The sequence below is a fragment of the Hesperophylax consimilis genome, chromosome 3 (assembly GCF_061612785.1).
Source record: "Hesperophylax consimilis isolate HC1 chromosome 3, BYU_Hcon_1.0, whole genome shotgun sequence".
In the NCBI taxonomy this organism is placed as follows: domain Eukaryota; kingdom Metazoa; phylum Arthropoda; class Insecta; order Trichoptera; family Limnephilidae; genus Hesperophylax; species Hesperophylax consimilis.
In genome coordinates, this window is record NC_142838.1 from 44,074,613 (window position 1) to 44,100,472 (window position 25,860).

Consider the following 25,860-nt stretch of genomic DNA (forward strand, 5'->3'; position numbering starts at 1 on the left):
ATGCAGGTATATATGTTTATTAATTGACTTTTAATAATGCTTCAAGGACGGTAGGAGAGAAATTCAGGAGAAAAGAAGGACTGGCGGTGGACCTCCTGCAGCACCAATAAAGCAGGTGTAAGAAAGGTTTTAGGTGGTACGCCTGCTTGTTGAATGTGTAAGAGCGAGATGACAGATAGAGGTATAAAAGATGACGGATGCATCTGCTCGCTCTCTTTACCCAACCGACAGCTCAGAAGATAGTCGTAGTCAATCCGTACTAAATTGTTAATAAACATTATAACCGAACACGCGTTCTAATTATTGATATCCACCAAGTCTGTAAATAACAGCAGGAGACAAGTTTTATGCGGAACTTCGATTGATGGTCTCCCTAGTGTGTTTGACGATGACATCAGCACTTTTCTGTGGTTTCACAGAAAAACTCACAGCTGAGGTTTATTATGGTGTTGACGGCAGTTTACCAACTAAATGTAAGAACTTACAATGTTTACTAGTCGTATATCAATTATTCATTTAAGATAATCTGATTAATTAATGCATTTTCACCTTTTTTTAAACTCCTATCCCTACCAACAATTCAAAAACCTATTTTCTCTCCTTTTAAATACAAGCGAATTTGTCGAATGATTTTATACAAATTTTCAAACAAACTATCAGTAGAGAGTAACAGCAGCAACAGTCCAACAATCCAAAACCGACAATCCAAAAACCTATTTCCTCTCCTTTTAAATGTAAGTGAATTTTTCGAATGATTTTATACAAGCTATTTATTTATTTATTGGACAATTTGTAAAGCGCCGCTTTTGTGAGATATCACCTAGGGGGCGCTTTACAGTTGATGCAGGAATTACAAAAAATATAAATATTACAAAAACAAAGTGAAATTAAATCAAGTACAGGAACAGGTGATGAAGTACAGGAACAGGTGACATGGAGATATAAGATGGAGACTCTGCAATCCTAGGTGGTGAAGAAACTGCACCAGCTGCTGCAGCGAGAGATTCCACCGCTTCCACCAACAGTGCCAACACGAGGTTCGTCATCCATCCAGGTATGTGTCTGCTGCTAATTAAGCGCTTACACAATATCCTCACATAGATAACAAACCTTGACAGCACCGCTGTGACGTTCGGCGAGTCCATCATTCATCTCTATGTAATCTTGTTCCTGGTGATCAATGATCTATGTTTTTACTAACTAAATATGGTGATTATATACAGTACCATACTTACCTAGTAGGTCACTTAAGATTAACACTAAATTAACATTAACTTATTTGTTTATTAGCGAAATTTAGATCCAGGATTTAGGACATAATTGGAAAATACCATTAATATGTATTTAAACATTTATTCTTAATTGATTGTAATCTTAAAAATATATTATAATCAATAATTATTAGTCTGAAACACCCATAAATATTTAAAAATAAATAAACTTCCGAGAAAAATAAATGCCGCCGATGGAAATTGAACCCGCAACCTTCCGATTTATTATTTTTTTTTAATAATTTTCCATATGTTTTTTTTTTCAATATCTACAATGTAGGTGCATTTACTTACTTTCTGTTTTATTTTAATTTGTTATATTATTTTGAAATATTTTGTTCCTCACTTATGTAAAATACAAATAAAATAATACTGGATGTTGGTACTTTATTTATTTAATTAAATTAGGTAGAAGTATGCAGTTACACTTAAGTTATTCACATTCAATAACGATCCAATGCATATAACGTACATGTGAGATAGTTGTTCAAAACATTTCTAATAGTATAGTATGTGACGTTTGCGCATGCGTCATTCTTTAAAAAAATGGACTATCGCTTTAACCGGTCGATTTCGGGTGATCACATTTTCATGAATATTTCGTTGAATTTACTCTTGACCGACGATGAACCAACCCAATTTATGGAAAATTGAGTCGATTGACGATGTGATGACTTCCTCACGCGTCATTTTTTCCGAAACAACTGGCCCTTAATAAAACACGACTCGTTTGAAATAGAGCAAAAATTTCTCGACAAATGATTTAGTTCGGTAACATTTAAATAACAGAATAAAACGTGTTTTTAATAATTTTCGGCGCTTACTTTGCGATTTTTCATTAATGTTTCGGCAAAATAATATATAGATATTATCTTAAAAAATAACGTATATTTTTTTTACTTTAAGAGTTAACGAGAATGAAGGATTCATATATATGTTGGTTCGTTGGTTATGCTGGTTGTGATTCATAACACTTTTTCAACACTGGCATTTGGCCGGCGACATTGTTGATGTAAAAAAACAAGTCTTCTTTTCTACTAACCATTTTGGGTTGCCCTGAATTCATCGTCGTAATCCTGGCGTGGGATTTCATCAGAGTATTTGCTACAAGTAGTCGGCAATACCTAGGAAATTACCAGAATTTATTAATACATCATAACTTCGCAAGGATGTGTATTATAGAATATTTAACTTCATTTTTTACCTGAGAAATTCAATGAAGGGCCCATTCCGGCACCTCCACCGGCATATCCTTGCTGGCATACTACGGGAGGTTCATTTAAAAGTCAACCACTTTTTGACTATATCCGAATGCGCTGAAAGCAACGCGAGTGTAAAATGCGAAGTATTTTTCGATGAGGGATTTCGGCCACCCTCCACTATCGGCATATTACACTATCTACTATCACTTTTTGATCGGAATGTGTATATCTGTTGTTGCTTTTACTTGACACACACACTTTTCTGACTTATGTAGATGTTATTTTGCCTGTTTACACTTTGGGTTAATTTATTGACAATACAATACGTCAATTTCGAGACAATTCAAGTGTTTTGAGTATGATGTCACAGAAATTTCAGAATTTGGCACCGTTATTAATTTCACTAGCATCTCCAAAATAATGTTGTATTGTAAGATTTTTTGGCAGATTGTTACTTTTTTTTTATTTAAAGAAAGCAAGACAAAAAATACATATTACAGTAAATAATAAAATAAAAATACAGAAAAAAATAGAAAAATTCCAATAAACTACTTTTCAGTAGTTTGTCGATGGCAACTTTTCACATAATATCACGACAAGTTTAATGTCTTAATCTTCTACGTAATATATATTGGTTCATAATCGTTTTAAGGAAAACGGAAACGTTTTTTAAATAAATAAATATTAATAAAAAATCAAAAATACAATAATTGTTGAATAAAATACTACCATTTATTGAATTATTTGTCGGTTTAGAAATAAGCCGACGTAGTGTAGTTGCTAGTGCACCTGACCGGCAAACAGAAGACTGCGGGTTCGATTCCCATCGACGGTATTTATTTTGTCTCGAAAATTTTTTTCAATTATAATATCGGTGTTTCAGGCTAATAATTATTGCTTATATTAATTTGTTAGTATTTTTTAATCTATACTTAATTTAATAATAACGTCAGCGTATCTAATTAAGTCATACTCAATAAGAGCAGTTTTCCTTGTAATGTACTTTGAATAATTTTTATCTGCAAAGCTTCATGGAAAAAGAGATGACACAATATGGTTAAAGAATTGCCGGTGTGAGGAGAATAGAGCAATAACATGCTTGTAAGGAAAAGCACCCTAGCGATTGTCAGTAGTTGGTGACAGTGCGTATCATTCCTTTAAGATATTTTTCTTTTGGTGTCAATTATTCCCGTAGCTTTTGTGAAGTGATTTTTAATTATATAACAAAAAATTGCCTTTTCTGTTATTTTTTTAAAAATGTTCGGTTTACAAGATTATTCCCATCACATCAGATCAAGGAAAGTAGCACCGTCTAAACGTGTGTGAAAGGGTAGTTCAATGAATTAAAATCTCTATAAATAAAAATGTTAATGTTCGACTTGTTAAGATACCACTTCTGACACCAATGTTGTTGATGTCTAGATTAGTGAGGTCTAGTTTATTTTAGCTCCTTCTTCAAATGTCTCTTGATATTTGTTAGATATCGTAGGTGAAGAGGCTGCTTTCGGGATTATCTTCAGATGGTGAATGCACAAAAAGTAATTTTTATTTAGAATGAAATCGAGTAATTTATTATAATAATTAAGTTTCAGTAATTTTGCTATATAGACAAGTTTCAAAGTTATAGTGATGATGGTATAACAACGAAAAGACGAATGACAATGATTGGAGTTAATTGATGAATAATCCATATTACATATAATGAGATAATGAAAGCTAGATGCATTGGTAGATGTTGGGGTACATAATACCTCCCCTCTAGAATGGAAACTATTATCTTTTTAATCAAAAATAATTGTAATTACATTCGGATTATACTTTAATCTGCAGGCTGTCATCTGATTGATCAGTCTTTTATTTGCAACTTTACAGTTTTCTATTGCTGGTCCGTAATTTTTCTCCATGACATTTTAGGTTGTTCCTGTATAGTTATCCTCAGTTATCATATTCGCATTTTGATTATTAACAGTTTTGTTTAAATAATTAGTTTTATATTCTATAATTTCAGTTACATTTTGTCTTTTATGTTTTATATGTTTTTCAATTTTTAACATATTTTATATTGATAATTATAAAAAAATACATACATCCAATAAACATGGTAAAGTAGTACGTTTTACAATTTCTGTTGGTAATGTTTATGTTTATCATTACATAAGAGTGGTTATAATAGTATGAGTGTACATGTTGAGCAGTGGTAAAATGAGAATTTTATTTTACTTTTATTTTTTATTTTATTTTATGTTGAAATTTTTTTTCTCAAAACCATTGGTTTTGTAAGTCTTTCCGAAGCTATTGGTATATTTTCCTTGGAAGTGCTTATGTCTACAATTTCTGTTATTTATTAGACTGTTAAATGAAAGAGCTGGATGGGTCCTCTTAGTTCGAGTTGTATTACACTGATTGTATATTTTTGAACAAATTCCACTTGACTACAGCAATTTCTTTTTGACTTTAATATGTATATTCGGTAAGACATGTAAGTCACGATTATTCCGATTAATAAGTCCATTTTTGTACCAAAGTAACTCGAATATTTAACAATATAACACTCATTCTTTATTTGACGGAGTCCTTTGTCAAACTGCCCTAATTTATAGGTTGCTAATTTTAATTCATCTGTAGGGTAAATTAGAGGGAGTTTACATCTCCCGAGAATAATGACAACATTAATTTTACCCACATTTTGGTGAGGCTGGTATGACTGTGAACCTGCGCGCGATACCTCGCCAGGCAAATAATTCATTCTTTCTCCAGTGGTCTAGCCGCCGGATTAGCCCTAAAATCTCCTCTAACGTACGCGATCTGTTTTTGTTCATAAAATTATTGTAACGTGAGTTTTGTTAAAATAAAAACTAATTTGGAAATATCCGAATTCTCATTTTTGCACACCGAGAGTAATCACTTCACCTTGGATTCTGCGGATTGGAGAGCCACAGAATCATTCAGCCAACAACCCATTTAAATCGGCGATAATCACAATCCTCCAAACATCTAGATTTATATTGATTATCGCGATAGGAGATAATGGTGGCAAGGTTTTGTTATATTTTTTTCTTGTTACAGCAGTCGTCCTGAATTATGTTAAGGTCGATCTGTGGATCATGTTTGTGGTTACATCATTTTATGCCATTTGGTAGTATTTTTTAAATGCTTTACATCCTTTGTCTAAGGTCAGTATTCCTGTTCCTAAATATTCCTGTGAACTGTTTGTCGGTACAATCAATAGTTAGTCAGGTATTTTAGATAGACTGTTTGCTAAGATTTTTGATTCGCAAATGGCGTTATCTTCGGTTGAGTAAACGTTTTCTTCCTTGCATATGTATTGCCGGTTGATATGGGTTTACATTTATCTATGTTGTTAAATCTTATGTAGGTCAATTTCGATTTTGTTATTCCAACGTAATTAGGTTTTTGGGGTTATGTGGAATTGGTAGAGGTATAACTTTGTATCGTGTATACTCTTGTATCGAGATAATGAATTTTACTGATTATTAATATAATGTGAAGTCAATGTTGCGGTTTCTATTATAATGTATATGTTATTAAGTGTCAAGGGAGTTGGTAATTACCTTCCTTGTTTTAAATACTTAATGTTATCATTTCGTTCTTTATATGGGAAATTATGAGGAAAGGCTACTTTAATTTCTATTGCTTTATATCTTTTTTTATCCTGCATACTTATCTGTGTAAAAATATATTTTTTCAAATATTAAATAAGAAAAAAATAAATATATATATGTAGGTGTTATTAACCCTGGATAAAGTATGTTGCTTTTGCTGAACATAATAGGGTTTATTATATTTTCCACTCTTAATTTTAAGTTCGCTGTCACATCTCGTAACGAATTTATTTGACTGATTAGAACAATGTTCCTTGTGCGTTCTGTATTTTGTTTTTTTTTAAATTTATTTTTCATTTTTATTTTATTTATTTTTTGTTTTTCTATTTTCTGTTTGTAGTGACTTTATTAATGGTATCGTTGAAGTTAATAATTGTTGATTTCACTATTTGAGTTTGATATATTAGTAGTGACGTTATATGGTTGTCTTCTTTAGTTAATTTTAAGATTGCATTATCATAGTATGTAGCATTTTCAGAGTTTAATGTTCCAAATAGTTTTTTAAATACATGTCCGATTCCATCAAACCATCCTCGCTTACTAGTGATTTTTCTTCTGTGTTTGAATTCCGAATTAAGTGAGTTATTGCGTCTAGTTTTACTTCGACGTCGTTTAGTTCCGAATTTATAGATGCAAGTGATGTTTTGCAGTGATTTTACAAATCATGTGATGTCGTTTTTATACGCGCAGTGTTAGTTCTTTCATAAACTTCCACGATTTTTATGTGATGAGGTATCAATTTAGAAGTGTCTTGAAATATTACCAAAGTCCAATAGTCACTGTATATCTTTTGTTCCTAGTGTATCATATAATACTCCACTAAAATATTTCATTATATCGATATGGTTGCCTAGACTCGATGCCATGTGTAACGGACGTACTGCTCCGGGCTCGGCCGCAGTCACCCACGTTAAAATTATAAAATAAAATTCTAAATTAAGAAATATGTAAATGTATAAAATTAAACTGTTATGACCCTCTATGTATGAAATTATGTAGAAATGTAATGTAAAATGTAAAAACAATAAATGAAACGTCGGAGCTTGGCTAGGGGACACGGGTAGAGAAGTATACTGGGAGAGCTGGTGGATATCATAATAGCATTTAATTCGGGCACGATTATGAGAATCGTGCCTATACGAGAGGGAACGTTCGGCCACGGCCCGAAGCAAAGGGCCGTGCGCCGTCATGGCGGTGATTTGCCGTCAGAACGTTCCACAGGCGCGATTCTGAGGATCGTGCCTGAACAAAGAAAGGCCGTGATCGCGTTCGACCACAGGCCCAAAACTACCGGCCGAGAGGCGGTAAATGGACCGGCGGTGCGCCGCGATCGCGTCACAAACACGGCCCTCGATTCTAGGAATCAAAGAAAAAGTGGACCCGTGTGAGCGTCGCGTGCCCGCCGGCGGCCTATAAAACGGGCAACAGGCCCTCAGAAAGGCAGATAGCCAGCAACCTCCATCAGCTCTACAACTCTCTCTGCTCTGCCTTCTACCTCGCTCCGACTTCTGACTCTACTCGCCTTCTCTTTTTCTGCCCCTCGCCTCACCCCGGACCTTTCTGCCTCTACGACCAGACCTGGACTCTACGACAAGGACGACAATCAGCATCGGACCAGCTACAATGGCTACAGAGACGCCCCGCTCTACCCCCCGACGCCACTGAAGGACGACGCCTTCCGCCTCCACGGATTGGGATCACCGGCCCATTTATAGTCTTGTGTGTCACACACTTCTCTCTGATACACCATGAGTAATGTGGCAATCCATCTGAAAGAAATGAATTATTTGTTTAATGGTATGGTTTTATATCATTCACGTAGTATTTTTTTTTTTTAAATTTTTTTTTAGGGTTACGTTCGCAGGAATGTTTAATTTCGTTATTTCATACGGTCTTTTAAGGGTTGAGGAGAGAGTTTTTCGTAATATCCAATTTTGTTTGAGTAGTACGAGATTTCCCAATTTGTATTGATGTTCATGAGCATGTGCATCATGGCGTTATTTTGAATTTTCTTTCGATTTTTCTATTTGTTCTCTCGCAACTTGATGTGTTTGTTAGAGTTTGTACTTAAGGGTTAAAAAAACAGTCATTGTACGTGGTGGTTTTATTTCTAAATGAATTATTGGGGATTACCGGTTTTTTCTTGAATACTTATTCGTAAAGGGTGAATTTCGCTGTGGATTGAGTGTTTGAATTATAGCTAATCATTGCGAGATTCAAATATTTATCCCAATCGGTTTGATCTTGATTCCGGGGCATTAGCCTAGTGTGGTAGTCAAAAGAAAATATACTGCATCATCGTGTAAATATTTATTAAATTAAAAAAGAATAATGTTTAAGGTAATCCTTCAAAGTGGCATGGCTCCTCTCTAGTGTTCCAATAGTCATAGGGTGATAGGGTGTTGAAGTTGTATGTTTTGCATCAAACATTTAAAAGCCCAGCCGGGCTTAATTTAAGTTACCGGTACAAAAGTAGTGATGATACAAAATTTTGTCCTTGATCTGTCATATGGCTTTTAGTATACCAAACGTGGGACAAAAATTATGAAGTTATTGGCTGTTTCTTCTGCAGTTGCATTTTTAATTGCATATGCTTGACTGAATTTGGTCAAATCATCTTGGAATGTAATTATGAATTTGTTTACATCTTTAGTTCCAGGTAACGGACCTACTTTATCTAGAGCTAGCCTTTCAAGAGGTTCTCTAGATGTTGACGTTATGATCATGGGTGCCGTATTATTTTTCCTGTAAGTCTTGTTCATTTGACATTGGGAATTTCTTTAGATTTTTTTTTCCAAGTTTATTGGTTCCTAAAGCGATTATGCATTTGGTGGAATTCTAAATGTTTTTTTTTTATTTATCAATTTAGTTTTTAAATTCTTTTAAAGCGATAAAAACACCCGGGTATTATGGTTTATCATAGTGGTTTACTTTTAAACATATATGATAGTGAGTTTTGGTTTTTAGTGGTTTCCGTCTGATTAAGTTCATGATCACTTATCTTGCCTCGTTAGATTGATAGACAATGTCGGAACAATAGGGTACACAGTCATCAAGGTCAATTGATGTAGGATATGCGACGGGCTTATCGTTGGTTTTTAATAAGCTGTCGCCATACTCATTAATTTCCCCCTTATCTAAAACTAATTCGTTGTGCTTTTCTAAAAAGTTTTTGTACGTAATATATAATTTAGTTGAAAATGCGTTTACTGGTATTCGTGATAGACAATCAGTGTTGCAATTTAATTCTCCTGTGTATATTGCATTTCGTAGGAATATTCTTCTAGTTGTACTTGTCAATTTGTAAAAATAAGTACGGTTGGATGCATTCCGAGAAGTTGCTCTCTTGGAGGGGTGATCAGTCTCTCCTAGGTAGCTCTCGTATAAGGTTCTTGCAGATTGGGTCTTGATGACTTCAGTTCAAGGGCTGCAACGTGTAGTTGTAGTCCTCTTGAGTCCCAGTGGACGTAGACTTCGGTTTGTTGAACTTCAGGTAATCGATGATTTTATTTATTGTTTTTGTGTTTATTTCGTCGTGATGATTTTATATTGATATCAAATCCCACTTCTGACACCAATCAAGTATTTTATTTAAGAGATTAAGTTTCAGTAATTTTACAATAGACAAGTTTCAAAGTTTTAGTGATGATGGTATAAGAACGAAAAGACGAATGACAATCATTGTTGAGTTGTATGGGCTTAAATACTATTCAATCCCTTGTTAGTTTATTGCGTGTCAAAACATTCTTGAAGTTTTGCTAAACAGATTTTTACAATATTTTACTGGGATTTGGTTTTAGTCATTTTATTTAAGTAGCTTAACTGTGTATTTAAGTGTGCAATTAAATTAGATCATCATTGATGAATAAAACATATTACATATATTATTATGAGTTAGTGAAAGCTAGGTACATTGGTAGATGTTGGGTTACAGAACAGTTTGCTCAAAATCTTAAATCTCCGCAAGTTCTTCATCCATTGTTTTGAAATTTTGTCACAACTTTGCATTCGAATACGTGTGTGTGTTTTTTTAATAAAAAAACAACCTAATCTGTTCGACAAACTATTTTTTTCCTTTCTAATTTCACGCCCGGCTGGGCTTTTACGTGTTGTATGTTTTTTTTTATTAATTAGAAAGAACATCTAAATAAGCACAACAAAATCAAAGCAAGATGAAACTAAAATCAAAAAGAAAATAGAAGACAGAATAAAAAACAACCTCTAAAACAAAAACAAAGTCAAAAACGAAATCAAATCAAAACTAGATACTCCACCATGCAAGATGGAAAAATATAACACTAGGAAAATTACAATACATTGGAAAGATAAACAGAGCTACGTAGTTTCTATACAAAAATTATATTAAATTTGATGTTCTTCTTTCTAAAATAAATTAGGTAATGACTTGTTTATATTAGGTGAATGATGTGTAGAATATTTTAACAACATCTCGTAATGTTTTTAACCGTCTACACTACCTTCTTAACGAACTAATATTTTGTTACGTTTGATTTGCAACTTCTCGCGGTACATCAACCCTTCAATCTTAACGAATTAATATGTCACGTTGTGTCAATTTTTTGTTTCGACAGTGATTAATTCATTGAAGGATCCTTTTAATTGGTTGTGGTAACTTTGGTTCTTTTAAGATGAGGCGTGTTACATTCTGTATGGTTTGAAAATAAGACAATGACCGACTACCCTGATTTTAACTACCTTTTCCTACCTTGTTTGCTCGCCCAAACGTTTCATGTTGCTGCAGTCGCTAATGTGCTAATATAATGAGAAAATTAATTACAAGTACATGAAATTCTCTATAGACAATTCAATTCAATATGCACAAGATTCTAGGTTAATGATTTGACTATGGGTTGTTAGTTTTGTGAGTTATTTCTATGAGTAGGTATTTTTGGGAAAAGCTAGAGACAAAACATGTGTTGCTTTCGATTGGTCTCCGTCCAAATCCCATCCATCAACGTGACCAGCTCGAGAGCAGTCAAATTGATGGTCCAATCCCAACACCTCCAGAAATTAATTGAATATCGCTCAGCGACAGATGAAATAATGACATGTTTTGCCTCCTGCCGGAGGGTGATGAAGGTGGGATGTGGATCCTTGTTGGTAAATGATGATGTTGATGATGATGATGATTGAAGAAGATTCATCTTATACCGTTAGGTATAAGGAGCTGCTCCGGTCCGGTGGCATGATAGCCTGGTGTCAGGAACCATTTGGGTCACGTGGGTAGCGCGAGGTTTAGGTCGCGTCAACCTCCCCCAAATCGATGAAAAGTTAAGCTTCGCCAGTATGCCGAAAGTTAGGAGTCCACTCTACTAACCTCAAACATAAACATATACTGAAGTGGTTTGCATCAGCAACGTCAGGAGCTCGGGAGTCCCGTGAACACCCCTCTGGTTTACGCTCGTAAGAATAATGATGAATTCAGCTTCAGTTTGTTCGTCTTCGCCTCTGCAGTCACGTTACTCCAAATAGCTCCTGGCTCCAGTCTATACAGCTTCTCGTTCCAGTAGAGGTAATGACACATATTTATCATATGTACAATACAGAACATACTTCAAGCCTTTCGTCCACACTCAAAATAGTCATTTCAATATTTAATTTGAATGAGGGCGTCCATCCGACATAACGAATGTTTCCGAGACGGGAGATTTTACCCCACTTCAAAGTCATAGTCATTCGCTCTATCGTTTGTTACCCTCCGTTCGCTTCAAATATCAAAGAATGGTAGAAAATGATATCCTCGACTTCCGGCGCTAAGGATCAGGGATACTGGAATCATCAGGTCGTGAATCTGAAATCATCCGATCTCCGTCAGCTCAAACGGTTTCAGTCGGAGTCAATTCCCAACCTAATTCTGGATGACTTCTCCTCCTATAGTGGGGTAAGTATTTATTGAATTTGACAGGAAAGACGTCAGAAATCGCCGAAACAACTTCATATTCGTCACGATCCCTTCGTTCTGTCAGCGAGAAAATCCTCCCCATACGCCAGACAAGAATAGCATAGCCATTATCCGCTTTGTTCCTTCGTCTACCAAGCTGACTCAAGTAGGAAAGCCCATTAGCAATCTTCGTTCCCTTCGATTGGAACTCCGTGAAAGCGTCCTCTCACCAGCTGAAAATACTCGAAACAGGGGTCTATCCAGGGTGACTATCTAAGGCTGGTCCTCCAACACCTTCGACAGAAACCGATGCTTTTACGGGAATAACTCAACCACACCTGAGCAGGGGAAAAGCCGGCACTGCTCTACTGAAATAGACTTTATCTCGGTATCCAGGGTTATCGACTTTGCTAACACAAAAGTCCCTATTAGGCAAGCCAATCACAAATTTCGTTCCCTTCGCTTTTGTCGCTTTGATAAGATAGGACAGCCTACGGAAAATTCGTACACTTCGTCCCCGCCAAACTTATGAAAAATGAAAATCTCACTTGATAGAATAGGAATGCCAGACAGATGCATTCTCTCGTCGGCTAGCTTCAATCCGCTGCGTTATCCCGATTCAAAAATGAATGAAAATTATATGCTAACAGAGAAACCCCTGTAATAACTACAATACACCGTAGCCTTCACAAAGTTCGTAAAACGGACTTGGAAGTAGGTATTAGTGGTACGTAGGTATACGCACGTGGCTCTAATAGTTGAAATAATGGTGCGCTCGCGGCACACGGCTAAGTGAGAGTGATGTTTGAATAAGTTATATTTAATTAAATATATTCTATGAATTCCGTGAAGAATAAGTTGAATTCCCAAGGAGGATACGATAACTCATTGTCAAATAACAGGCATCGAAGCATATAATTAACCGTTCCATTCGTTACCACTCCGCCTATAGGTATCTGATTGTTTCGACTAATAACCGTTCGTCGAATTATAAAAACATCGCATAATTACAATGGTTTATATTTTTTAAATTTTGACGCTAAATATAACTACTGGAGAATTATTAAATCATTTTAAATTGCGAAAAATAGTCTAACTCATAAATAATGCTTACTGTTGAATGATCTAAAGCGGTTTCAGGGTAACCGCTCTTCGTCCTTTTTGTAATGGCCAAGTCTCGTAATTTATGGCCTCCTTTGCCAACGGGTCCGGACTATTGTCACAAGTTCTTCCGTTCAAGATTTTAACATAATTACCTATAGTACTCAAGTTAAATACTCTTACTTCAAAATACAATAGAATTATTTGGTTTAAATAAAGGAAAATAAGGGTTAATAATTAGATTATAACAAGACTTACCGATACATCTTAGTGCAATCCCAAATAATTACAAGAAACAATCACAGTCACATGCAGTAAAATACTCATGCTGTTAGAAAATCACACCTTCTACACTTTTTTTTTTTTATATTTACTCCACACAGGAGGCCCTGAAGAAAATAATTTCCCTCAGGGCCTATGTCATCTTTGGGGATGCTGTGTGGAGGGTCTTTTTGTGGAGAGGAAGGAGTGAACATGGGTCTTGAAGAGTCCCATGTTGTAGGAGGGAGGAAACACAGAGGCCGGCAGTTCGTTCCACAGCCGAGCTGTTGAACTTAAGAACGAATCATAGAAGCGACCCGTTCTCATGTGACAAGTGTCAACTGTGTACAAATGTTGGGCGCGCGTTTGGCGTGTATCCCGACTACGCACCGGTGCCGAAGGGATCAATGACGCTAGTTCCTCAGAGCATCTTCCATTGTAATACCGATAGAACAAGGACAGCATACCTACCTGACGCCTGTGCTCTAAAGATTGCAGTCCGTTTTTTAAGATTGGGGAATCTATCAAACGGACCGCCCGTTTCTGCACAGAGTCAAGGGTTTTTTTCAGGTATTTTGGGGCTCCAGACCAGAGATGGCTGCCAAATTCGACAGTAGGGCGCACTTGCGATTTGTACAGGGTGAGCAGTTGTGTACTATTAAAGTATCTGCGGGCCCTGTACAGTACGCCCAGCTTCTGAGAGGCCAACTTTACTCTAGCTTCGATGGAGCCCCCGTACCTGAGCTGGTCACTTATAGTTACACCAAGCATATCAATGGAAGGCCTGTTCGGAAGATTGCTTCCGTTGAAGGAGACTAGATTATCATTTGGATCCCTTTTAGACGTAATCAGACAGGATTGGGTCTTTGAAACATTAAATTCGACGAGATTATTTTTACCCCAGGAGGAAATACTCTCGAGATAACCGTCCATTCTCTGCTTCAAAGCCCTCCGAGCCGTTGGAGTTTGTGTGCCCTTTGGGGGCTTGTCAAACAAAAAGCTATCATGAACTGTACTGTCATCCGCGTAACAATGAATCGGTGCACATGTCAAAAGGTCATTGATGTGCAACAAAAACAAAGTCGGAGACAGAACCGATCCCTGTGGGACGCCAGCATTTATGGAGTGCGAGGAAGAGGTGAAACCGTCAGCAACCGCCTGAATCGACCTATCCCTTAAAAAGTCAGCAATCCACGTACACAGGGATGCGGGAAGTCCGTAAGAATGCAATTTGTTGACAAGTCCTCGGTGCCAGACCCGGTCAAAGGCCTTGGATATGTCTAGTGCGACCGTTTGGGTCTCACCGTGACGTTCCAGGCACCGCCCCCAAACATGCGTCACATACGCGAGAAGATCACCGCACGAGCGGTTCCGCCGGAATCCGTATTGACGGTCGTTGATAATTTTGTTCTTCTCGAGGTATGTGAGCAGTTTGTCGTTGATCACACGTTCCATCACTTTGGACAGAACTGATGTGATCGCTATGGGGCGGTAGTTGGCCGGGTTGGAGCGGTCACCTTTCTTGGGAATAGGGTGAATTACCGCTTTTTTCCAACCAGAGGGCACAGTGCCACACTTCAGGGACATTTTGAAGAGCTTTGTCAAAACTGGAACTATTTCCGCAGCACACCTCTGCAATACCAGGGCAGGTATTCCATCAGGTCCACTAGCTTTGTTAACATCGAGCCCCCGTATGACGTGGAGTACATCCCGATGCCGGATCCTCAGCTTTTTCATATAGAAGCCGCAGTGAGGAACCGACGGCGGAACAGCACCCCCGTCGTCGAGGGTCGAGTTTTCCGCAAACATTTTCCCTAAAAGGTTTGCCTTTTCGGTGGCGGTGTTTGCTAGTGAGCCGTCAGGTCTGGTAAGAGGTGGCAAACTGGGTTTGCAAAAATTTCGACCTATTGAGCCCGCAAGCGACCAGAATGCTCTGCTGCCATGCGGGCAGGCAGCCAGCTTTTTGCTGATCTGCAGGTCGTGTTCGAATTTTGACCTATTGATGATTCTCTTGCATTCCTTTGCCGATTTGTTGTATGCTGATCTGCTTTCGGGCGTTCGAGATGTGTTGTAGGCTCGGTAAGCCGCGTTTTTTCGTCGAACTGCTTCGGAGCATTGTCGACTGAACCACGGCTTTGAGCCCACACCAGTTTCTTTAGTAGTCGATTGTATGAAGCCATCCATCGCCGATTTGATGACTTCACCAATCTCCTGGGCACATCTTGAAGGGTCCGAAGTCCGAAAACAAACAGCTGACCACGGAAAAGCATTGAAATGGGCCCGCATACCGAACCAATCTGCTGACCTATAGTGCCACACTTTTCTCCTCAGCCTCTCATTGGTTGGTCTGAGGCTAACAGGGATTGATGTCGTCACTAGGCAGTGGTCAGATGATCCCAGAGGCGCTGTGACGTCAATCTTATAACCGTGTGGCACAGTAGTTAAGAATAGGTCTAACAGATTGGAGCGGTGAGTCTGGACATCAGGAACCCTTGTAGGCTCCTGAACCAATTGCTCTAATCCGTAGCAAATGGCAAAGGATTCCGCCTGTCGGCCAGCCGAGTCCGTTGGGCCTGAGAACTTCAACCATGGTTCGTTATGAACGTTGAAGTCCCCCAGAACAACAAACTCGGCCGAAGGGTAGCGGGGCAAGAGATCATCAATAGTATCGCTCAAATGTTTGAAGAGCTCGGAAGTGTCTGATTCGCTATGGTTCAGTGAGCGGTATAGACATGCGTAGAATCTTGCCGTACTGGCAAGATTGACGCGCACCCACATTACGTCGAATCTGGAACCACATTACGTCGAACACTAAATGACTTTAGCCGTGTTCGCGCCCCGACGATTAATTCTTGTTGACGCGCTTCCTAGGTTTTACTGACTCGACTATCTTAAAACGCTGACCGATCCTGATTATTCCTGACCGTCTCCCAGACCTTGAATCTCTGACCCCCTTGACTCTATTTGACCGTCTCCCAACGCTTTCAAACTGACTATCTTGAACCGCTTTTTTCACCTTCTACCGTCTCTTAGCTCTCCCCAATCTAGACTATCTTCCCCCGCTTTTCCACGCTGACTGTCTCGACCGTCTCTCCGCGCTTTCAAATCCAGACTCCCTTCCCAAACCAACCCCGCCTTTCGCCATATGCGATATCTAATTTATGTCTTTTTGAATTCTCGAAATTTCGTGTATTCAAGGACAGAAACGCACTAAAAGACCTCATCAATTATGAGCTCTAGAACCCGTCACATTAATTTAAATCGTTTCAAAACCAATAAATTGTTACTTCTCAAGTAAACTGTCCAATTCTTTGTTCAAAGAATTGACAAAGAAGAAACAAGACCCTTCCAGTCCAGTGGCGTGTCGGCCTACCAGTTTTTAGCCTCTTTTCAAATTACCAACCTAATTCTAGGATGTAGTAAATAATTATGATGTAATAGTTTTATTTTTAAATCTTCTTGCGAGATTTTAATTTACTTAGGCAAATTCCAAACTCGTCCTGTTAAAATGTTATTTACCTTGCTATTCATAATTATAATTCGTCTAAATCCTTAGAAAAATTACGTAACTATATTTAACGGCGTATTTCCTACTTAATAAGTCACTTTAGTAGCGTTGCTCAACCTAGTTGAATTGTTTCTTATTGATCTTGTTAGGGTTTTTTTTTCTATCCGCCCCCCCCCCCAAATGGCAAATTCGCTGCTGCACTGGACTAAATCTGAGAATTTTAGCACCACCCCGGAGGTCTCTGACGATACAGTGCATGTTCCTATTTTTTTCTCTAGTACCATAATAAATCTAAACACTTGTTTTAAAATCAGTTGTCCAACATCTGGTAATTTCCTATGTCGTGAGATCAAATGAAAATTTCTTTCCCACCATAATAAATCAATAATAAAAAAAATTATCCCAGGGCAAGTTCATCACAATCTTTATAGTGATTACTCAAATTTTGTACACGGAGAACGGGGGAATAGAATTGTGAATCTGTGTTGGAGTTATCACAATAGAACGGTAGATAATGCCTCGATGTTGGTTTGCGAGGTATATGTAAAGAAATCAAGTACAATAGTTCAGTATTATTATTTTTTAATGATAAGCTAATGTTTGTAAGATAAGGTTTTATGCAAAGAATAAAGGGTAATAAATAATTATAACACCAGCGGGAATGCGGCATTTATTTTTACTCTGGAGATATTTTCAATTTGTATTGATATTTCAGGCAACTAATTATTGCTTATAATTATTTGATAACAGTTCAGGGCTGTTAATTATTGAATTTATGATTTTATAAAAACGCATTAGGTCATTAATTCATTAAGATAATTTTAATTAATTGAGTTGACATAGTAGATAATCATAGTTGAAACATTCCCTTGTTATAACCATTCTGAAATTGAAGTCTTAAGAATTTATTTTGAATTCTTTCTATCGTGAGTGAATGACTTGCGTAACTAGGTGCCCACGCTGTAGAGGTGGGTCCTATGAGTACTTTTCGTTACTGGGTACAATGAGTACAGGTATAAAGAAATACCTGGTAAAAATACCGCTGACAAAATACAAAAATACGTATTTAATACCGACCTGAGGATTGATTCAGAATAATTAATTTCTAAATTGCACTCGCATAAATTCCACACAAATTTTCTACGTAAGCTTGATCCCCCCATTAATAATTCAAAATCCATGGGGGGTGGTTATTAGAGAATTTCTTTGGAACGTAATTCCCTACAAAAATTTTCAAATGTGTACTTTCCCACAAAATATTATATTATAAATATGTAATTCCCCATAATAATTTTTAAAAATCCATGGGGGAGGGGAGGGGGAGTGGCTACGGAATTCCCTGTCGAAAAATTCCCCACATTTTTCCCATTAAAAATACTCATCGGAAATACCCATCAAAGAATCCCATCAAAAATACCAGCCAAAAATATTTATCAAAAATACCTATTAAAAATACCCATCAAAAATACCTATCAAAATACCCACCAGAAATATCAAAAATACCTGGTAAAAGTACCTATATTTAGTCCTAGTATAATATACTTGTGAGTATTTTGGAACCAGGTATTTTGGAGATTTGTCACAAGTACAAAGTATCGCATGGAAATACCCGGTACTTTAACTGGGTACGATAAATATGCCACACCTCTACCACACTATCGAGTTGTACTCAATTTGACTCCTAACCAATGACATATACAAATTTAAAAAAAGTATTACAAATTATTTAAAAAAAAAAACAGCGCCATCTGTAAGATGTAAAATCAACACGCACTATCGTTTTTATATTTGCACATACAACCTAAGCCACAGCAACGGTACAGCTAGTTTCTAAATATTTCTGGTGGGCGGAATGTTTAGAATATCAACTAAATTTGGGATTCAATATTTTTTATGGCCCAATGGTATCAGATCTGCCCATAATTGTTTATGTGTCTACAAGGCATACTATTCACTCTCTAATTAGAAAAAAAATCAAGCATGTATCTCAATATTTCCAGTGTAATATGTCCCTGTGACCAATAATCTTTTATATGTCAAGGATTCACAAATAAATAAAACAAATCATAACTCGAAAAGTACAAAAAATTGCGGAGAATACATGGGGGCGATTTGAGAACTCCTCAGGGTGCTCCACCTCTGGACTTCCGCTTGACATTATTTTTTGAGTCACCCTGTACATTATTAACCTCAATGATAAGAGAAGTAATTTCTATGAACTTATCTTGGAAATTACGCCCGCGTGTTTAATTCCATGGGTTCTTCCCAAGATGACCACATTTTCCTTGTTTTCATTATTGGCTCTGCCACAACATTGATAAAGAGAGCCGTCGGGAGGGGGAAAGAGAAAAATATAAATAAAATAGGAAAGGGTTCAGTTGTCAGTAGACAGTGACAGTGCGACAAGTCGATATATGTAAGTACAAGTGTCAAACTTTCCATAACATTCCTTAAGGATATTTTTTTCTTTTGTTGTTAATACTCCCGCTGCTTTTGTGAAGCGATTTAACATCTTATAACGAACTAGCTGACGTGTACCAGGCGTTGCTTTGGTTCGTGAATGATTTGGAATAATGTTGTGAATTCTAGGATTAACATTGACTTTGATCTAATTTATATATGCATGTATTGTATATATAAACCTTCTGGAATAAATTCTCTAAGTTTAAACTCTATCAATTTCCGTTGCTTAGTTTAGAATAACTAATCCCACAAACAGACAGACGCAAATAGCATCTTTATTGTATACTATTTAGAGATTTAGCTTTTGTTTGGATTGTAATTTTTGTTATTTTTCATTAACCAAGTCAAGCTTTGTCTTTTTCGTTTATTATCAGTCGATCTTAAATATGCTTATTTTCTTATTTTTTTACTAGCTTGACAATTGACTATTCATCAACTTTAAAGTGCCACATCGACCAACTACCATACACACGCACCTATATCCCGCCTTATTACACTTGGAAACGAATTCTGAAACTAAATTAATTCTGAATATTGAAACAAACACGAAGATTACACATTTGAAAAATAATCTTTACTGAACCATTAAAACGGCCACCATCTTCAATGGAAACGGAATGCACAAATAAATTTACTGACAGACGAAATGCAAAACGGTCGAGTTAAAATATGACTTTGCAAAGCTCAGTCAATAAGTGGTTGTTGGCTATATCTATCTTAAGATCTGCATCTTTGGAAATACCTAATTAATAATACTTGGGGTCCTTTATTTATAACATATTTCTCTGGAACATTTTAAGTTTTTAAGTTACATAAATATATATTATTTTTTAAAATAATATCTATACATTGGTAATGCCGAAACGGTCTTCATATGAAATTCCCTTAATAGAAAAAACATCGCAAAGTAGGCCACTTAAATTATTGTAAACACGTTTTGTTCTGTTATTTAATATGTTATGGGTATGAACAATTCACAGTGTATCTTTAAATGCAACTTGAGCATTTGTCGAGAGATTTAATACAATATTTTCATCAGTTTCACTTAATTACAATATTAGCGCGCTCCCTCTATCATTCGTATTTACATATCTGTCGTTCAAACCATCTTTGAATGCTTACTACGTGGCCTTAATATAAGCTTCACACCTCTCGTACTCTCCTCTCAAAGCTCTGCTCAATATAACGTAATTACTGTAATTAGGGATAATTGCATACAAATGTCGCGAATTAATAATTAAATAACCTGTTTGTTTATTTCAGTGTACAATGGCAGCCAAGATATTCCTTGTCAGTCTCGCGGTAGTGGCCCTTGGCCTAGCCTCAGAACTCCCTACGGGACTGGACCCAGCTTCCGAAGGAGTTGAATCATCGGTAAGTTATTATTCCTCTTTCACGCATTATTTCAGTGAACAATGGGAGCCAATATATTGCCTGTCAGTCTCGCAGTAGTGGCCCTTGACCTGGCCTCAGAACTCCCAGGACTCCCTGGACCCAGCTTCCGAGTAAGTTGAATAATCTGTAAGTTATTATTCTTTCAGGCATTATTTTATTGAACAATGTCAGCCGAGATATTCCTTGTCAGTTTAGCGGTAGTGGTCCTTGGCCTTGGAATTTAATTTAACTGCTTTGAGAAATAGTCTAAATGACGTATTTCGAAGATTCCTTGAACCGGTCATAGGTCACAGGTACTCCAATAGCTTCCTCCAGACGGTCCATATAATGCACAACACACATAGGTCACAGGTACTCCATTAGCTTCCTCCAGATGGTCCATATAATGCACAACACACATAGGTCACAGGTACTCCATTAGCTTCCTCCAGACGGTCCATATAATGCACAACACACATAGATCACAGGTACTCCATTAGCTTCCTCCAGACGGTCCATATAATGCACAACACACATAGATCACAGGTACTCCATTAGCTTCCTCCAGACGGTCCATATAATGCACAACACACATAGATCACAGGTACTCCATTAGCTTCCTCCAGACGGTCCATATAATGCACAACACACATAGATCACAGGTACTCCATTAGCTTCCTCCAGACGGTCCATATAATGCACAACACACATTCCCATCTATCAAATAAATATTAAAGTCCCCAAAAGGGCAAAACAAGGTGCATGAATTTTTTGTGTATTTTTATACCTATATTATATAGATGTCACCTGTGACAGGTAAGAACTTTTTTTTTAAACAGCGCCATCTATTGAATGTAAAAACAACTCGTGCTATTGTTTCTCAATCTGCACAGACAGACTGAGCCACATCATGATATCAGTTTTAGGAAACCGATTTGTATTTGTTTGTCCAAAACTATTTATTTCGTTTCCTATAATTGTTTCCGCTTATTCTTTATATATACCGTACAAAATATTTTTGCTTACAAAAACTTTAAAGTCATTAAATTTCACTAAAATCTGTAAATCTATTGTAAGACCAACGTAAGACCAAATGAGATTTGTTAGATCAAGGAGAATCGCAATTGGTCGATAATTTGTAAACTCTGTGATTTCCTGATTTATATATAGGTCTGATGATATTCTAATAATCTCTCTGATGGAAAGAAATCGAAACGCTAATCAAAATGGCTTTACCAATGTTTAGAGACCAGATCTGAACCTTCCTCTCCCTCCTCGCTCTCTTCAGTCTCACGAGTGATAGTGATGATGCCATACATTAACGGCTCTGGGCAGTTGGGACTGTTGTGAGGTGTGAACATGTAATAATAAATGTATTTATTTGCTTAGGTTTCCTTGGTGGAGTCTCACCAAGGCCTAACCCCTCGGGAAAGAGAGCTTAGAACCCTGTTGAAGCTGAAACTTGTCAAGGAAGGTCACCTCGGGGCTGAAACTCTCGGAGCTGATGCACTGCACGCGTAAGCATTCTCCATCGCTTTTAATCTCACTGCCTCAAATGAATTTGAAAAAGGTTTGAGTTCTCAAACTATCAGATGGAAGAGTTTTAACTTATATATTATTTTTATTCAAAATTATTAAATATCTAATTGCAGCCCTGAATTATTGACATTAATTTATATGAATTTACCTGCCAGACAAACTCGAAGCAAACACTCATCTAAATGTAACAATAACCTCAATACTAACGACTCTATCTATTCACCAATTCCAAGAATTCATCACCCTGCAAACAAATGCTGTGAATTTATTGATATATTCAGTGTTAATAATTTTATGGGTTTCAAAAGGCAAATAATTTAAAACCTATTTGTTCGTTATTAACTTGTATCATTTCTTGCATTTTATTTAAATCTTGTCTCTATACCTTCCCACTAGTACATCGCTTACTTCTTTTAATACACACAATAATGTTCGAACAAACTTAACATTTTTATTATACTTTGATTTATTTACCATTTCATGTCCTATTATCAAAATTCGATATTAATTACAGGATTGGTTTTAATTAATTACTTATTAATTAAATGTTTTTATAGATACAACTGATATTATTTTTCTTCTTTTTTAATTTTTCTCTTTTATAATATCAGTTTATACCTTATGAGAAAATTACAATATTACCGGTTTGCAACCAATATGAATAATTGTATGCTTATACGAATGTACATACTTACTTTATATTTGAAGCCTTGCTTTATTTACAATATCAGGTGTTATTATTTGGATTTGATGTTAATCGTAGTATTAGTATATGCTATTATGCATATATCCAGTTACACTTACAAACATAAATTATCAATTTTCCTCTTAAAAGCCCGATAGGGCGTTAATAAAAAATATATAAAATATTGTGTGTATTGGCTTAAGCAATATTTAAAATATTCGGTGTGATTCAGAAGACACGCAAAAAATATATTTTTAAATTTGAGTTCGACTGTAGGACTTGCTCCTTACAGAAAACAAATTTAAACAAGCTGGCGATTTGCAATATATATGTGACTGTTGAAACCGGTCTGGAAAGGGCGGTTGGTGGCACAAGCGAAGTTTTCACAGTTCGATTCTCGGTCGCAACTAATCTGATTGTTTTTTTTAATTCAAAATATTTGTATATTGTTCATATTGCTTCCATAATTAATATCACAATGTAAGAGTTAAGCTACTCATTAACCAATCTTCTGAAGCCAGTTACACTATGGAATCATCAATAGCTTCATTTAAAAAGCAAATATACACAGAGTTAACTATTTTTTTTAATTATTGTTGTAAGGCTAAATGTTGTGGGGAGGAGAAGAAGCAGGTGAAGAGCCTGGTGAAGTACCTGGCTATTCAGGCCACCAAACACGCCTAAGGTCATTTCCCGGACGATACTGAAAGTAACTACCATTCTGTAGATTTTTCAAAGTGTCCAATTTATTTCAGAACTAAGTTCGGTGAGGGTGGAGACTATGGAGGCGAGCACCAGCGACTACCTCAGCACATCCCGTCTTCTGTCGGATACGAGGCCCCCGCCCCAGTTGTCCACTATAAGCCTCACAGCCAACTTGCTTCCGCTCCTGCCGCATTGAACGAGTTAGCCCCTCAGATCTTTAGCCGCCTTGCCAAAAGGTCAAAATTACATTCTTTTCATAATTTCCGTTGGTATGCAACATGAAAACAGTCGTAGAAGTACACACCTCACAATGAAGGACATCACGTTCTGTTGTTACTGAAGACCGTCTTTGTTTCATGTGGCCGTGGTTGGCTGCTGCCGGTGATGCTCGGGCAGACCATAGACTATAGACCTTAGCCGACTCTTTCCCACTCCCAATACAACGCAAACAGACACATATGTGTATGTTGCCGTGGTTGGCTGCTGCCGGTGATGCTCGGGCTGAACAATAGACCATAGCCGACTCTTTCCCACTCCCAACACAACACAAACAGACACATATGTGTTTGTGGCCGTGGTTGGCTGCTGCCGGTGATGCTCGGGCTGAACAATAGACCATAGCCGACTCTTTCCCACTCCCAATACAACGCAAACAGACACATATGTGTATGTTGCCGTGGTTGGCTGCTGCCGGTGATGCTCGGGCTGAACAATAGACCATAGCCGACTCTTTCTCACTCCCAATACAACGCAAACAGACATATATGTGTATGTGGCCTTGGTTGGCTGCTGCCGGTGATGCTTGGGCTGAACAACAGTAGGGTTATTAGGTAACTTATGTTTCCCAACCGTCAAAAAAAGGGATCGGTTGTGACACAGAATTTGAACAATTCATCGAATTTCCATGTTAATTTTCAAGTTATGTTAAGCAATTGGCCCATAATGACATAATAACAGAATTTTACGGAACTTGGTATTATACAAATCATGGGTCTTTAAAATAATAATTTGACTTTTAAAATATACCTATATTACGCAGAATGGATCACAGAATATTTAATACACAGAATATACAATACACAGAATGTATCAAATGTTGCTACTAGTTCTTACCAGAAACAAGAAAAAATCAACATAAAAAATAATTACTAAATTTGCAATAAAAGTATTCCTTTACAATTACCTAATTTAAATAAAATTATTATTACAGAAGAAAACGTGAAGTTTCGGATGAACTCTTGGCTTGTTTTGACGTGGCCGATGCCGTCACTAAGGGAATGGGTGGATCACCTGTGCCACAACATATGGCTTACGCTGGAGGAGTTTTTGCATTATACTCAATCGTTTGTGCATTGGTTGAAAATAGTAAATCGTAATAAGTGGTAAGTGTATTATAACTTCTTATGGCCTTACTAATATATACGTTTTAATTTTTACACAATTGATAATGACACATTTTAGAATAGTTTTTAAGAGTTGTGTAAAACTTAAAACATAATTTTAATATTTTATAATATCATTATAATATTTATTAATAAATGTAAATTTTAGAACAGTTGCGCACCTTAATTCGAATATTTTTTTGAAAACATTTCGAATCAACTTAATTAGTACAAAAGACAACTCTGGGGGCCTACTCTGTATCTTTCGAAACTTTCCTGCCGCCGGTTTAGCCACGTCACAAACCCGTTTTAAACCACGAACCTACTCTTTTGTTAACCCGAAAGATACAGAGTAGTACTCAACTTTTGTAATCTGGTGAACCCCTATATAATTTGACCACATTATACTACCATATATTTTGCCACTGCTGACATGGATACCCAAAATGTCAATTGAAATTTATCTTTATACTAACAAGTATAAATTTAAAAAAAATATATGTTTCAAAGCGGCTTTATATCGTGGAAGATAGAATATTGAACCAGCCGGAGATCGAAGCATAATATGAATGAATGATTAAATAAATGAAACACTAAATATTAAGGGGCACTTTAAAGTACTTGTCACGGTTTATATTTCATCACCTTCCGGTGCCTTGTAACTAAAAATAATGTTTTCAATTTCAGGACTGGTGTCTTTTATTTGGAAACCAATGCTGATGCTTCATACTAGCAAGGATAATTAGATATTGTGCATTATAAATGAATTACTTAAAGTATATTGAAACTGGAGTATTAATAATTATATAGAATTGAATAAATAATAAATTTACCACCACCACCA

The 25,860-nt window shown here is 36.7% G+C and overlaps 1 protein-coding gene across 2 annotated transcripts; it reads left to right on the top strand.

Annotated features, from left to right (window-relative positions):
* On the top strand, positions 1 to 25,860 carry LOC149425591 (uncharacterized). 2 transcript variants are annotated; one of them, XM_089651193.1, is made up of 7 exons: positions 1 to 115; positions 336 to 367; positions 20,595 to 20,705; positions 22,095 to 22,222; positions 23,685 to 23,870; positions 24,845 to 25,016; positions 25,704 to 25,860. In XM_089651193.1, exons 2-6 carry the CDS (start codon positions 365 to 367, stop codon positions 25,008 to 25,010), a joined length of 594 nt encoding a protein of 197 aa, XP_089507319.1. In that variant the 5' UTR covers positions 1 to 115; positions 336 to 364; the 3' UTR covers positions 25,011 to 25,016; positions 25,704 to 25,860. The 2 variants fall into 2 exon arrangements, with proteins under 2 accessions (XP_089507319.1, XP_089507318.1); XM_089651192.1 differs by lacking the exons at positions 1 to 115; positions 336 to 367 and adding an exon at positions 19,245 to 19,284.